The sequence below is a fragment of the Salarias fasciatus genome, chromosome 23 (assembly GCF_902148845.1).
Source record: "Salarias fasciatus chromosome 23, fSalaFa1.1, whole genome shotgun sequence".
Lineage (NCBI taxonomy): Eukaryota > Metazoa > Chordata > Actinopteri > Blenniiformes > Blenniidae > Salarias > Salarias fasciatus.
Window position 1 is genome coordinate 26,607,372 of NC_043766.1, and position 15,817 is coordinate 26,623,188.

Sequence of the window (15,817 nt, forward strand, 5' to 3'; positions counted from 1 at the left end):
TGTGGTGTTATTGTGGCCACTGCTCATGGCATCGGTCTTTACTCTGCCTTTCACCACTCAATGTCAAGGCTGCACACTTAAGCAAAATGCTCATAAGTTGGCCAGTTTTTATTAGATAACTGTGCAGGAAACACACACTGCCAGTGTTGTACCAGGACCACCCTGCATTTCAGTGGTTTAGCAACAAAGTAAGAAGCACTTAAAGGTTGGTCTTCATATTGAAAAATACATAAATGAGAAAATGAATTGTTTCCAGGAGAAATTTGGGAAGCTGCTGCACCTCCTTAAAGCCCTGACTGAACCTGCTTAAAGTTTGTAGAGGTTAAATCAACAAGTGTTGTTTTACTTCTCTTTTAAAAGTTTCTGTTCAGTCATGTTCACCCAAGACATCATAGCCTCCTGAAGGGGTGCAAAACAGGTAAAAATATCAATATGAGGGAGTAGAATGAAGAAAAAAAATGCTGTAATGTTTGAAATTTGAGTGGCAGGAAATCTGTGTGGGTGCTCATAGTTGCTATGTTGTGGTTTTAGTCTATCAAACAGGACTTTTTTAGAGGTTGAGACGAACAACATGGAGAAAACAGTTTTACCAACATGTATTTTTAAAAATATTTGTTTATTAATTTCTTCGGCAGATTTGCATTGAAAAGACATCGACAAAGCGTCTGTCCAGGATCTGGTTTTTTTTTTAACATGAAATGTGATCCAGGTACCAGGATTAGTGTGTCAGACTAAACTAATAAACTTAAAACAACCTGAAACGAGCAAGTTTTTGGTTGGTTTGTACATCAGATGACCTTCCTGCCTCCACCACTATAGAAACCCAGCTGTTGGGTGCAAGTGCTTCTAATAAAGATCACTCGTAAGTTTTCTATTACATCTTTGTTGTCAGCCGAGTTAACCCACTGGGACTGGAGCTGAAAAAGCCGATCATTGAATATATTTCATAAAGTGCCCGATGTTTTAGCCCTCGGGTGCGCTGATGGAAACCCTCACTGTCTCTCGGCTATATACCACCATATTTATTGTGGTATCGATCCCTGGCTCTAAATCTAGCTGGCTTTTGTAAGTCAGATATGATTCATTCACATACAGTGTCATCATCCACCCTCCAGTGTATTTTCAGCTGAACTGGAGGTCAGCAAAGCAGTGGGCTCACGTGAGGAAAAAGTGGACCAGCAGCAGTCACTCGCTCTGCTTGTCAGAGGAAAATCACCGAGACACAAATACCATCACCAGGAGCGCGCACACACGCACACACACACACACACACACACGCACACACACACACTCCCACTTTCTCCCCATTTGTCAACCCCTCTCTCTCTATATATTTCATCACAGCGAGGCAGGGCATTGCTAACACGCCAAGCGAGTGCTTTCTCTTGTTCAGTGGCTCTCGCTGTCAAAGAGAAGGATTTTTTTTTTGCCTCTACCCGTGACAGACCCAAGTGCTTCAATTTTCCCCTTGCTTGGAGAAAGTGACTGCACAAAACCTTGGGAGTCCGTAGGTGATGAGGAAACTGCAACACGGCGCAGCGGAGTCGGGGCTGGGAGGTGGATCATGGGGCGGGAAACCTTTGAGCCAGGCACGGCAGCCTGATGAACACTCCTGTGCTGTTCACGTGGGATCCAAACCGACCCGTAGATAGAGGCGGCCTCATGAAGCGCTCGTACAGCTCAGTCACTTTAAAATAGAGGTGTTGAGCTTACTTATTGGTAATCTATGTTCTCAATTATATTTTTTTTACTAAAACGAAAGCCTGTTTGCATAAAAAGTGTATTCTGAAAATGTGCATAATTAACACATTTCCTGATAAAACTTCAAAAGATGCTTGTTATTGCAAGTACATTTCTTGGTAAAATATCTAGTGAATCTATCTGAAGTGTTTATATTAGTGCTGTTTAAACTGTTGGAGGATAAACCCTCCTCTGAGGTCAGTACACACTTCACCGTTTCCCTTCATTCATCTATAGGTGTCTTACAAAATAAGTCACCTTTTCTTTGCTATTGTAGGAAAACATCAAAACAACTAAATTAACATTTAGAATTTATTGTATCTTCTGTGAAATCAACTGTTCTGCGATGCTCCAGACAACCATTGCTTTCGGAATGACAGTAAACACATCGGTATGGTTTGTACTGTTTTTTCACCGTAAGATGCTCCAGTTTGAACGTAACGAGTAACGTTTTCATGTTTTTTGCTCTGTGTGTGTTTTTTTTTTTTTCTTTTTCCCAAGTGCTCTGTCTGATGTCACTGTATGAACTATTTTTTGACACTATATCTCAATATCTCTACTTGGATTGAAAAGAAAACTTCACAGTATTTGTGCTAATCGTGTTCAAACTGAAAAAGAAACATTCAATACACTTTTACAAGTTTACAACGTCAAATTGTGAAACTTTATCCAAAAAAAAAAAAACCCTCATTTTACAATAGATCCTATGCCGTAACGATTCTCTAAATAAGCTTTATGCAGAAGGTGTCAGCAAAAGCTGGCTAATTAAACACCCCTCATCCCCTCATGTCTTCAGCTGGAGGCTGCACTTAAGTACACCACCAACACTGCATTAAAACATCGCCTGCTGAAGGTTAAATTGAACTTGGGCTGGAAAATTGGTTTGAAGCTGGTGCACAGGAATTAGTCTTGACTTAAGTTAAATTTTAATTGCTTTGCCTTGTTGACTCGGGAAGTAAAGTATAAAACTTTGCAAATGTTGCTTTACGACTCAGTGTTTTACGATACGTTTCCGGTCAGCAAACAAAATGCCGCTTCAACCTAATTTGAGACTTATGGGAATGTTTTGTTGAATTCTTTCTCTCTGTGTCTCTTTCTCTCTCCGCAGCAAAGAAAACTTGTGCGACCACGGACTTTGCTTGCAAGAATGGGCAGTGCGTTCCCTCTAGGTGGCGTTGTGATGGAGAGCCGGAGTGTGCAGACGGCTCAGACGAGGCTGATGCAATCTGCAGTAAGTTTCAGCACAGACAGACTGACTTTACCACTGATGAACGCAATGATGCATGTCGACAAACTGTGGCGCCGAACATTCAAACACAGACAGATGAAAGTCCATGAGCATTTCAACACACTCACAAAAACACACGCATGTAAGTGTCTTTTCAGTAGATAAAAGCTTATGACTACACATGAAATTCATAGCGGCGCAATAACATTTTCATTTTTCATTTTCAGTTTTACAATCATGCTTTGGCATATAGAGCCAGTGGACACACACACACACACACACACACACACACACACACACACACACATGTGCACACACATTTCCTTTGACATAAAGCACTCCCAAGGTCGCTCATTCTCAGTGTGTCACATTTAGCCGCGCTGTGGCCGCTGAGCCAGACCCCTATTTCTTGCACATTGCCTCAGAAAATTGCTTTTAGTTGCTGTTTGTTGTTGGCTGCACCATCAGATGGAAGACCTCCATGTGTGGCTTGATCAAGGCCAGAGAAAGTGGAAGAAAGGACAAGAAGTTTGCCATCTTTACATTTTTATTTCCACCGCTTATTTTATAAGAGATGAAAAAAAACCACAGATATTCGAATCCGATGTTTGTTTATTCAGCTGTGCACATTTACAGCATTTTATTATGTCCTACAGATCCATAATATAGAAAGTACAAGCTGTACAATTGACCTGTGACTTGGTTTTAGTGGGTTTGAAGCAGAATGGGTTGGAAATAGTTGGTGGATCGAATGTAAGTCCTCACATCAGGGACCACTGCAGACGCAGACGTGGCCTGTAATCAATAATCTCCCATCATTGTGACAACGGAATCAACTTCACTCATACTGACACCAAGTTGAAGCGCAAGAGGTCAACGAAGTTCGCTAGTAGGTTGTCATTGCTCACTCTGACATTTTAAGGACAGATCGGCTTATTTCAGATTTTCACAAAGTATTTAAATAAAACATTTCTTTAACGTATTTTCATTTCAGCTGTACAATACTTTTTTTGTTTATTGTTGATTCTATACAAATTAGAGCCGTAACTCACCTGTGGTTTCAATTGTTGTATTATGAAAACCATAGATATGCACACTATGTTTCTTCTCAAAAGTTTATCTTTCATATTTCACAAGGTTAATTTTTATAACTTGTTTAAGTTGTAATTTCAACCATGACATGTTAGCAGTCGATTATTATTTATGTGATAACTTAATGTGAAGGATGTTTCTCCTTTTATATTTTCAGTGTCTGTAGAATAAATATTATATCATTTCAATATGAAACAGTGCCGTTATAGACTCTTATAACACTGTAATGGGTTTTTTTTCTACTTATTCATCAATTTAGGCTTTTAAAAACTTGCCAAACCTGTACTGCATGCATCAATGTGACAGTGGGGGTTAGGGTTAACAGCCACTGCATTTATTCTTCTCCATTTACTGAAGTTTTGTTTTTTCTACGTTTTTATCTGCTTCATAGAGATTATTTTGGTCAAAAAAAAAAAACGGAAAAGAAACCAAATATTTTCGTTTTGAGCTGTTTCCTGGTAGTTGCTAAGGCTGCACCCTGCTGCAATTATGAAAATTGGATGACCACCAGCTATCATGAAAGGCTTTTTATTGGATTTGCAGGTTGGGGACGGGCTGCTAAAGAGGTACGATCAGCGTAGGATGAGGACAGGATGCTGCATGCCAGGTGTTTTTGTGAATGAGCTCAGAAAGAAATCCAGTAAAGGAAAAGCACTGTGAGAACTTCTTGTGGGTGTGGGTGTAGTGTTTTATGAGTAACTCTGCACATCATAAATAGAGTAAGGATACACTTACTACCTAGTCTCTGTGGTAGCAGCGACCATCCCCTGAACGTATTTCATTTCTTTCTTGGGATTCGTAGCCAGTCCGTCCTCATCTCTGTGTAAAATCTGGAGTGGTTAGGTAGAGGAAACTGTAGTGGACTCCTCTTCATCCTTGTTAAGTCTTCCTAATGTCCAAAGCTCTGGCTTTAGCGACGCTGGAGGTGTTGTGAGGGAAAATGTCGATCTGCTTTACGTCTGCATTGTGTTCGTTAGTTTGATGGTGATGTCCAGCAACACATCTGCTTACAAAGTAGTGACAGAAACATCTGGATTCCATTGTTGTATCAGTTCCACTGACCAGGACTCATCCTTTCAACAAAAAGGTTTTGAACATCCAATGCAGAGCAGCGACCATGTTCTCAGTTTGTATTTCCTTCACCGTGACGGTGACTTTTGTACAACCAACAACTTAAATGATGAACTGGAACATTTGCATTTCATGCAGAAAATGCAAGTAAGAATACTGAAGAAAAAAGCTAAAGTTTAATGTTAAAAGAGTTGAAGAAGCGTTAGCTGAAGCTACTGCCACAGTTTAGCATCTGCTCCCGGATGCCATGGTCCTGCGTCTGGCTTTGGATATCATTCAGGGGTATGGTATCGAAAAACTGCAATGTCATGATGTTTCCCAGCTGCAGGGGCCTTGGTGAGTCTCCTTCAGAGACAGAATCACATCTTTTTCTAAAAGTTGTATTCCCCCATTTCCAACAGAGCTTTTTCGGAAGGTTGTACTCCCCTCATTCGTTCGATGGGATGGTGTTGGATCATTTTCAAAAAACTGCATTTCCCCCCATTTACTTGGAGATGGATATGAAGCTTGAAAAATTGCGAAATTTCGAAAAAGGACAAAGTCAAAGCGTTTTCAAAAAGTAAGCTTTTTAGCCCGTTTCAATAGATCAGGAACAGGAACTAGAACCATGATTAAATAGAATGTATCACCCCCCATTTCCATGGAGATGAATTCAAGAGTTACAATTTCTGTAAAAAAACGTATGTGGTACTTGTCTTAAATTCAAATTACTTCTTAATTCTTTTTTCAAAATGTTCTCACATTTTCTTATATTTAAAGTGTTCATCTCTTTTGTTTTACTTTTTGTAGCATTCGCTGCTGGATATCAGTCGATCAAAAGGTGTCCATTTTAATGAAGTTCCTTTAGTTTAAGGGACTTCATGCAAAGAATAAAAGAGCTTACTTCAAAAATAGCAGCCAAGCAAAAAAGGGATTTAATAATTCTGTGATCCATTGTTTAATGAGTTAATTATTTAAATTGTTCAGTAGATTGTTTGATTGTCAAACCCGCCCTTTACTTCATAAGTCACCATCACTAAGTTAGTTAGTTCCAACTATTGCTAAACAGAGTTATAAAATACCTTGTGAATATGAGCAACGGACCTTATTGAGGGTGTTAAAAATAAATGAGGACTGTTAATTTAAAAGAAGTAACTGACTTGCAATTACCGACATCTCTTTGAAGATGTTAGTCATTTACATACAAAAAAATGTTGAACAGCACAAAAGATGTGGTTCTCATCATTATTGACATTTTTCAATGTTTTGATTTCTTAGCGGAATGAACCTTAATGTGGCTGCTTCGCTTTCTAAGAGCTGTTTGTGTGCTGGTAGTTTATTTTAGCTTTACTGTTCCTGCCTCTGCTTGTTGTCATTAGTTTATGAATGCGTTCATGTCAAAATCCTCACATTTAAATTACGGACCAGTCTGCTACGAACAGAAGCAACATCAGTACCTGAAGATGAAATCAATCATTAAAATGATATTCTGTAGTAACTAATAAAGTAAGTCCATTAAAAAGGGGTTATTGGTAAAAGTGATGCTGTCATTTTCATTTACCTTAACAACAACAACAACAAAGCCATCACACAGCGCTGGTCATAAAAATACCTCCAAAGTGCGTTAATTTATTTCCCTTTTTTTGTTTTGCATTTTTATTTATGATTTTGGCTTGAAAAAATAACGTAACTCTTGAATTTATGCTCCTTTTAGTGCAAGTTCACATATTTGTGATTTACTGCAGTTGGCACTTCCACTGGAGATAAGTCAGAGAGCTGAGCTGCTCCGGGTCGCTCCTGTTCTAGCACAGAACTTTTCCATATGGCTACATGTCAGCTCCTGTTAGCAACATTTATTAGGATTATTCTCAACGAGGCCCTTTGAAGATTGCAGTGCGCATACGTCTGACTGGAATAGACGAAGGACATATGTGTATGCATGTATATTTGTCGCTAAATGGTCCTGTGCATGCAGCGGCGTAAACGTGTACGTGCAACTAGAGTCAATGCCCATGTTTAGTATTCATCACAAGGTGAATCTGTAAGTCATTTCATCAGATTAGTGGACTTGCGGTTAAGTCTCATTATATCTAATCAAGGTCAGAGACTGTGAGAGCCTCTCAAACTTTCCCAGCCACATTGATTCTTGCAACTGAAACGTCTCTGCAAGCTTTCTGACCAATATCTAATGCACAAGTGCATTCTGATAAACTGAAAGAAATAACTGGCTTCAAGACAAAATGCTTTAGCATTAGTTTCAGTTTTACCTGCTATTTTAAGAAAGGCTCGTAGAGATTTATCTGACAAACAGTTTTATTGAAGAAAATGTTTCGTAATTAATCAGGTGAAGGAAATTACAGGAATATAAAGTTGGTCTAAGGCAAAAACTGTTTTTAAATTTAATATTGCTATGAGGAGTTAAAAATAAAACCTATTTAAATTTTGGAGTGAGTGCAGGGAGCACACAGGTTGTCAGACTGGTTGCACTGAACATTTGCATACTCAACACATTTCTCCTGAAATATGTCCCTTTATTTAATATTCTGATTTAAAAAAAAAGTCTAACATCCCGGCCTTAAAATCTAACATTTATATTGTATGGATCACTGAATAATGCCATAATTTTAAAGCACATCCATTTATCTGATCCAAACCTTTATTAATCTCTTTGATTTTTACTGTATCTACTGTATCCATCCTGAATTGTGTGTTTACAGACAGTGAAAGTCTCTGCTCTGTCCTCTCACACTCCTCTGTGCTGCATGTCCTCCACTCGCTCTGATCTCAGTTCAATTTAAGTAATGCCTTTGATAGAATTGATTGCCCAGGGAGGGAATCGATGGGCTGATCTCAGAGACTTCTGGTCGACTGCTGATTAACTATGGACCCCCGATGATGGCTCCGAAACCACACACACACACACACACACACACACACACACACACACACACACACACACACACACACACACACACAGCCCTTCAGCTGTCTGTAATTACACATCTGAAAATGAATCTGGGCCCTACAGGGGATTCTGAAGAAAATGCTCAATCAGACATGTGATGGTTGATGCATGAAAGAGTGTGCATGTCTGCACACAATGCTCTGCATCCACCCTAACTGCAAACATCAGCATTTAACCGTTTCTGCATTAGCATCTGTTTTTTTTTTTGTTTGTTTTTTTTTAATTTAATTCCATAAAGTCAATATATGATTAGAGTTTCTCTGGTTCATGGAAATTAAAACGACGAGTTACAAACAAGCTGACGTGTGTAAACATGATGATGTTTGCAGGCAAATGATTTTATCCCCATATAAGAAGTTCTCTACAAAATTGAGTGAAAGTGGTCTGGTAGTGTTTCATTGAATGACCTTCAGTTACAGACCTTTTCAATCAATTTTCAAAGATTTTAAAAATGGTAGCATCAGTAATCGTGTTATGGTTTATTTTGTGATTTCACACCTATAGAAAATACGAGCTTGAAAGGACCTTCATTTATTTGATTCAGTCATGGATTTACCAGCGACATTAGTATCAGGATGATACTGAATGAGCCGTGGTTTTCCCAGCAGACTACTCTAAACTTGTAGTACCTGGCAACTTGTTAATGCTCCAGGTTCAAGTTGCAGTTTGATAATCTTTAAACGTAAACCCCAGTGTCGTGGTTCCCTGCTGGTCAAGCTGTAACATGTTGGCCAAGCCTTCTGATAAGTACTTCACTGATTTCACCAGGAGTTTTAAAGCTAGGCTTTACCCATTACAAGGATTGGCGTTAGAGTTTCAAATCTATATCTTGTAACTAACTTGAGAACTTTTGTTCTGAAGTTGAAGTTGTTTTTATCTGTCATCTGTGGAAGTTGCAGCTTTAAACCAATAACATTTCATCAGTCAGATAAGCAGTGTTCCTCTGACCAAGCAGTCATTTCACACTCGTAGACTGTATTTTTATTTTGAAAGATGGCAGTGCAATTACTATTTAAACAAGATTGAATAAAACAAAATACCCGCTGATCACTGATTGCAGTCAGGTCATCTGTATGTTTTCACTTAACTTTTGAAATTTTCATCATGTACGACACAATTTGAAGCCCTTATCGTAATCCATTTACCAGACATCAAAGCTCCGATTTTATGGGGTCTAGACATCACAAAGTCAGCATCCATTTAATCCGAGTAGCATCAGCAGGATCCTGCAGTCTGACAATCAGCACTGATTAGAAGAGCCGTGTAGATTCACTCAAGTGCTATTTAAAATCCATCTCTATGTGCACACCGCACTGTTGGCTATTCCTGCTGCATATGTATACCCGAGAGATGGAAGTAAGACCCGTTCACCAAGCAAGCGTCCCTGTGTACATAAAGGTTATAGAACATGAGACACTCATCCTTCGCCATCGACCGTATATTGGACCAAAATGTAAAAACACTCTCACTCTGCCGTCCCCCGCAACTCAAAGTGATGCTTGAAAACTTTGTTGCAACAAAAAAAAAAGAGAAAAAAACTGTTCAAGAGTGCTCAGGCTTCGTATTTCTATGGAGGATGTGGGAGATATTTTAAATTCATAGCATAAAAGTCTCGTATCATCAGTGTAAGTCATCTGATCAAAGTCTGCTCAGGCATATTTTCCTACTCAGACGCACGCAGGCTTTGCTGAAAAGCCTCTAAACTCATTGTGAAACACGATGGGAGGAAATCAGACAAACACAAATGAGAGTTTTGAAGTGAAGTAATCTCCAGTGATCATTCACGGTGGAGCAGCATGGCGAGATGAAAACCCAGAAAACAACAGTGCCATTATTCCCTTTGGCTCTTCCATTATGAAATCAAAGTCGTTGTGATTTCATTTACTCTAAAGAAAAAAAAAAGGACATTTGCTATAAGGTGGATTGTGCTTATTTCAGTGACGAGATCGATCTGAACTGTCACCCAAAGTCAGTTTAATTGCATTAAAAATTGGTCCAGTACTAGTGTAAAAGAAGAGTCAATAAATTACATATTAATGAAGTCAGATTCGTTCAGTACTTTGTATTGATCATCTTCTCAGATCCTTTTTCTGCCAATGGACTCAACCCCAAGGGGTTTTGAAATTGCCATGATTTGAAGCATACTTATTTCATTCCATCTGATGAATCGCTTTCATCTGAAGACACAAACTGTCAAAACCGAGCCTTTCATCGCAGCACGGCTTCTCCCCCATACTTTTTGTAGCTATGATTTATAGAGCTCCTATCCAGACTTCTTCAAGTTCTTTCTCACATGCTGATTATCGCACCACTGACTCGAAAAAGTACACCAAACCACCAAAGGTGGACAGCGAGGAAGGCTTCTCCCATGTTTTGTTTCCCCTGTTTAAACCAACAAGTAATCAAGTCATTCAAACATTTATACAACGGAAGGAATGCTGCAGTGTTTTTCAACAAGGCACCCATAATGTGAATACGGTGGAGGAAGTTGACTTAATAGACAGTTGCATGAATTATTCTACTGTTTGCCTTTTATTCTGGCTAGTATGTCGCTTAAAGGGATACTTCAACATTTTGGCAAATTGGCCCATTTAGCGCAATTCCTTAGTCATTTCAAACAGCATACTTGCTTTTTTTGTGAGGGCGAGCTGTTGTTTATTCAGAGGTGAGTCGGGGAAGGTTTTCGGGACGGACACAATGGAAGTGAACGGTGTTTTTGTTCCCCCTCGTCAAACTCATCAAATACAAAATCCAACAACCCCAAAATACTTTGGTGGACACATTATAATCCGCACATTCACTACGCTGTGGAACACCAACAAATAATATTGTAGCGTTACGACACTGAAGCAAATACTGGGAACTACTTTTTCGTTTAGTAAGTAGTTCCGTCTTAGCAATCTTCGCATAAACAACTCAATCTCGTAATGTGGCATTAATATTTCACAGCGTAGTGAATGTGTGGATTATAACGTGTCCACCAAAGTGTTTTGGGGTTGTTGGATTGTGTATTTGATGAGTTTGACGAGGTGGAACAAAAACACCGTTCACTTCCATTGTGTCCGTCCCGAAAACCTTCCCCGACTCACCTCTGGATAAACAACAGCTCGCCCTCACAAAAAAAGTAAGTATGCTGTTTGAAATGACTAAGGAATTGCGCTAAATTGGCCAATTTGCCAAAATGTTGAAGTATCCCTTTAAGATCGTCTTTCAGTTATCACTTTTGTAGCAAGTTTTGTTGTTTTTCCGTTTTATGTTTAGCATTTCTGCCGTTCAGGTAATTGGGTTCTCAGGACGGCAGCGTCCGTCTGCCGGTCACTCCATCCACCTCTGGTGGCGAAGCTGAACACATCCCTCCTGCTTCATCTCCCCCCGTCTCTCTATCCCTGCTGTCATCAGTTCCACCTGCTCCCGTGTGGCGAGCTGCGTCTGGCCTCGCCTCTGCGTGCTGAGACAATAGGCAGGTCGGGATATTATAGCATGGAGGCAGGAGGTTGTGCTAGTTAATTGTTTTGGAATATGAACGGGAAGGAACCGGTGAGTTGGACTGTCGGACGGCTTCAATTTCATGCTTGAGGCAGCGGCAGTGCCAGCCGTAATTTCCCAGGTGGCCTCCCTCTCTCCACCCCCCCCTCCTCTCTCTCCCTTTCTACCTGTGTCTGTCTCACTTTCACTTTCTGCCTGCTGGAAGTCAGTGACCCTATCATCAAAAGACACACTCATAACACATGCACATTTAGGAGCTGTACAAGGAGGCCTGTGCGTAGTTTTGAAGACTGTGAGTGTGTGAGAAGGTGTTCTCAGGTCACTCATCTCCTTCAGAAGCTGAGAAGTCTAATTGGTCTTCAGTCGCGTGCTGCGTGTACTTTTAATGGAAAACCTGTGTTGCCCTGAGCTAAGTTTCACATTGCCCAGGACATAAACACACACACACACACACACACACACACACACACACACACACACACACACACACACACACACACACACACACACACACACACACCACTCCAAGGGTACGTACACACATGCCCTCTGTTATTCCCTTTTTTTAACCATTAGCTTGTGTCAAACGAGTTGAGATCCCAGAATTTTAAAATCTCTCAAAACATGAAAAATGTTTTAGTTCTTCATGCAAAGGTGAAGTAGTGTACAGACATTTATCAATATTTTATTTTTTTAATGGATTCAATATACTCGATTTGATAATAATTCATATAAGCTAAGAAATTGCGGTAAAATTTGGTTTATGAGTTTCTAACGTCATGTAGGTTTCTTTATTTTTCTCTGAAAAAGTACACTAACTACAAACAGTGTTTGTTGAAGGTTTAATCCCTGCCTCTAATCGTATTCTTGTCCTGCACCTTCACCTTAGATCATAAGCATCGTGTTAGCATGCAGCTGATTGCTCACTGGCATGTTTCCTTTAAATCTGCACAACTTCTAAAGGAATTAGAACAAAAAAGACCCTAATTCATTAGCAAGTATATATCACTGTCAGATGGATGTTTTTGACTGTTCGTGTGTGATTATTGCCTGTCCTGAGTAAATATATACCTCAAACGCAGAGAAAGTCTAGTGAGCGTCAAGCAAAAGTGAAAAGGAACGCTATATAACAAAATAATGTATCTGCTATTGTTTTAAACACACCTGTAAGTTGTTGAGATTTTTTTTTAAACGTTTCCGTCATTGGTTAGCTTTGAATATCTCAGTGTCGCATTAATGAAATCCAAACTATTGACGTTGAAAGTGAATTACAAAAATGCAATAAAAAAAGTATTAACAGTTAACAACTAAAAGATCTCTGTCTTTACTCTTCATGAAACAGTCCTTCTCTCAAGTCCAGGTTGATGGTTCAATACTGCACCTTCCCCAGTGAGACACTGAACTCCAAATGACTCCCAGTTTAATTTGAACATTCTGCAAGGCAACATCTACAGTGTGTGTGTGTGGGAATAAAGTGCTTTCAAACTGCTGAAAGCAGTGGAAAACACCCTATTCAAGTGAAGCTCATGTGCCATTTTCTTCCTCGTAGACTCACCTCATCATCCCGGGCCGCTGGCGTTTTGCTTAACCAGCTTTATGAGAGGGATCTCATTAACCACAACTCTCTGCAACCTGATTTATTCTCGCAATACATTGACATCTATTGATCCCCTGATGGAAAACTGTGGGAAACCTAATCACAACAGGAACGACACAAGCAACATATGCAAAGTGGAAATACACAGAACACTTTAGCGTAGCATTATTGCTATCATGAAAGCTTCGACACCCTAAAAAAAAATAGTATTTTTCAAATTGGGCTAAATCCCATAAAATTCAGTTTCATTCCCGTCTTTAGTGAACTATGTTCAGCTCCTTCCGCTTTTGTCTTTTTTGGGGGTTGGAAATGACATTTATAACAGAATCTCACTTTATCCTATAAGGGAAGCAGTTCTGTCTGAGTTGTGCTCTATAAGGGTCTCCTGTTTCTCAGATGTAATTTGTTCTGCCTCTCAGCCTCTGTGTTTTGTGCTTGTGTGAAGTTGAAACAGCTGTTTACAGCAAACTTGCCCTCTTGTTTACACTGTACGTGGCAATCAAAGGGGGAAAACCACCTACGCAGCAGCTGCTACCACCGTGTGATTTTACTTGTCAATTTCTTTCTTCCGTTCAATTAGTGACCCTTGCTCTTGGCTGGTTACAATTGATTGGTGGTCAATATGTGTTTGCTCTCAAAGAGCAACGTGTGGCGCCGGACCAGCCTGGCAGGAGATCTGTTCCCATTGTTTTTGGGCATGTTTGTTCACAACTGCCATGTTGTCCTGATGTTACGTTCTTATTATTTCATGATCCAGAATGCGCTCATGAAGATTTTTCTTATTTTGATTTTGTTGTGACTTCACCTCTTCGTCGCTTAATGAAACTAGAAACGGTCACCCTGGGTTACAAGTTTCAAAACAGACCCAGAGAACACCGCAGATATTATGAAGGTGGTATTATTTCTGCTGTAATTATTATTAAAAGTGTATATTTCTGTCTGACAGCAAATTATTGAAGTTCTGCAGCTGTTTCAAGACCACTAAAGTCCCGGCTGCCATCGCTTCCTAAAGTCGCCTCTGCTTTTCTGTCGCCAAAGTCAAGTTTCTGAAATCAGTGTGTTTTAAGTTTCTGCTTTGGCTGTAAATTATGTTACATTATACATTGCATTACAGAATGGGTTGAAATATTTATAAAAAGCAGTGTTCAGAACATTCCCGTGTCTCTGAAAGTCTGATTGTCAGCACAGCTTTCCATATTGTCTTACAATCACTCTTCGAACATGGGAAAATTGAACTCCATGCTCAAACTGCGGAGGATGCATTTCTCAAGTCGAGCCTCGGATGTGCGTCAAGCTCACAGGCAATCACGCCCAGGTGAAACGAGCGGCGAGGCAGGAACAACATTGTTAAGAAGCAGCAGGTGGATTTAAGATTAGGATCAATCAGTTAGGACAAAATAGGTGGTGACAACTGAGGAAATTGACTCCAATTATCAAGGAAGGAGAGGAAGGCAGCAGTTCAGGTTTTGTTTGAGCTCTGATATTGTCTCAGCGGGAGTTATCCAACCAAAACGCAACCATTCTCTCACTTTTTAAAATGGAAATAATCTTTTTTTAATTGTTGTTAATCATATCAAAGAGTGATATATTGCATTGTCCATCATAAGCCATAAGCTATTAGTAACATTGTTATTGAATTTGAACAAAGTGCTTGAAGTGTGTGTCCCTTAAAAACTATTTATATTCTGTTGATTAATACAGTAATAGAGTGTAACTCAGTAGTTCTATGTGAATAATAGCCATTCAAACTGGGTGTTTACAGACAGTCTGCAGGGTATATCATTCTCACATTTTCCTGAGACTGAAATCAATTATTGGGGAAATAGTTTCATCAGAAGCAGCAGTTGTGTTTGATCCCACTGAAACTGATGAAATCTGTTATTTAACTGATCCCAATTTAAGTTATAGCTGGGGTGGGCAATATATTCCCCAGGAGCCATATTAAAAACCAAAACTACGGTGGAGGGCCAACTCATGAGTTCAGCTTAATTATCCCTGATAATACATCTCCTAACAGTGAACACTTTGTGGCGTAGTTTTTTATAAGCTGCCCCTCCTGCTTTGCATTGGTCAAGTTTTTCTGGCCCTAATTCTTTTGATTACAAATACACTCTATAAACACAGTAGTCTATTTACACAAAAGAAGCATTATGTTCTCACTATAGGCCTGATCAATCACATGGTAAAGTCAACATTCAGTCCAAACATAAACTTTGAAAACTGAAAAACGGAAGAGGCCACCAACATAGTAAACCAGTGTGTTGCGTGCATCATGTGCAGTTTTCTTTTTAATTTATTTTATGTATCATGCCACATTTAAACCTGCCTCACTCTGTGTTAACTGTGTGAATATGAGTCTTTTTATCCTTGCCTGCACGTCTGCATGCCAGGCTTACACAACGTGCCACAGAGGGAATAAGAACAGAGTTTAACCGTCAAGTTGATCCCTAAAAGCTGCATCCTAAAACAGAGGCCTGACTCCCTTTTTTCCCCCTACTCTTTGTTTTTTCATTCCCTTTCTTTCCTGGAGTGTTTCATTAGTTGAGAAGTGACAATAGCCACTGGCAGTATTTTTAATGCCCAATGTGTCGTTGACTAAACCACCATTTAGAGGGCGCCGTTGGATGAAAGTGGCAATTTCCTATGAGAATGCTGGTGT

General features: G+C 39.7%; 1 protein-coding gene across 1 annotated transcript in view; it reads left to right on the top strand.

Moving 5' to 3' along the window:
* The window catches only part of lrp8 (low density lipoprotein receptor-related protein 8, apolipoprotein e receptor), a 206,678-nt gene that overhangs the window by 89,383 nt on the left and 101,478 nt on the right, over positions 1-15,817 (top strand). Inside the window, exon 3 of the mRNA XM_030084017.1 lies at positions 2,849-2,971. Coding sequence (XP_029939877.1) covers positions 2,849-2,971 — 123 coding nt within the window. The remainder of the gene's footprint in view (positions 1-2,848; positions 2,972-15,817) is intronic.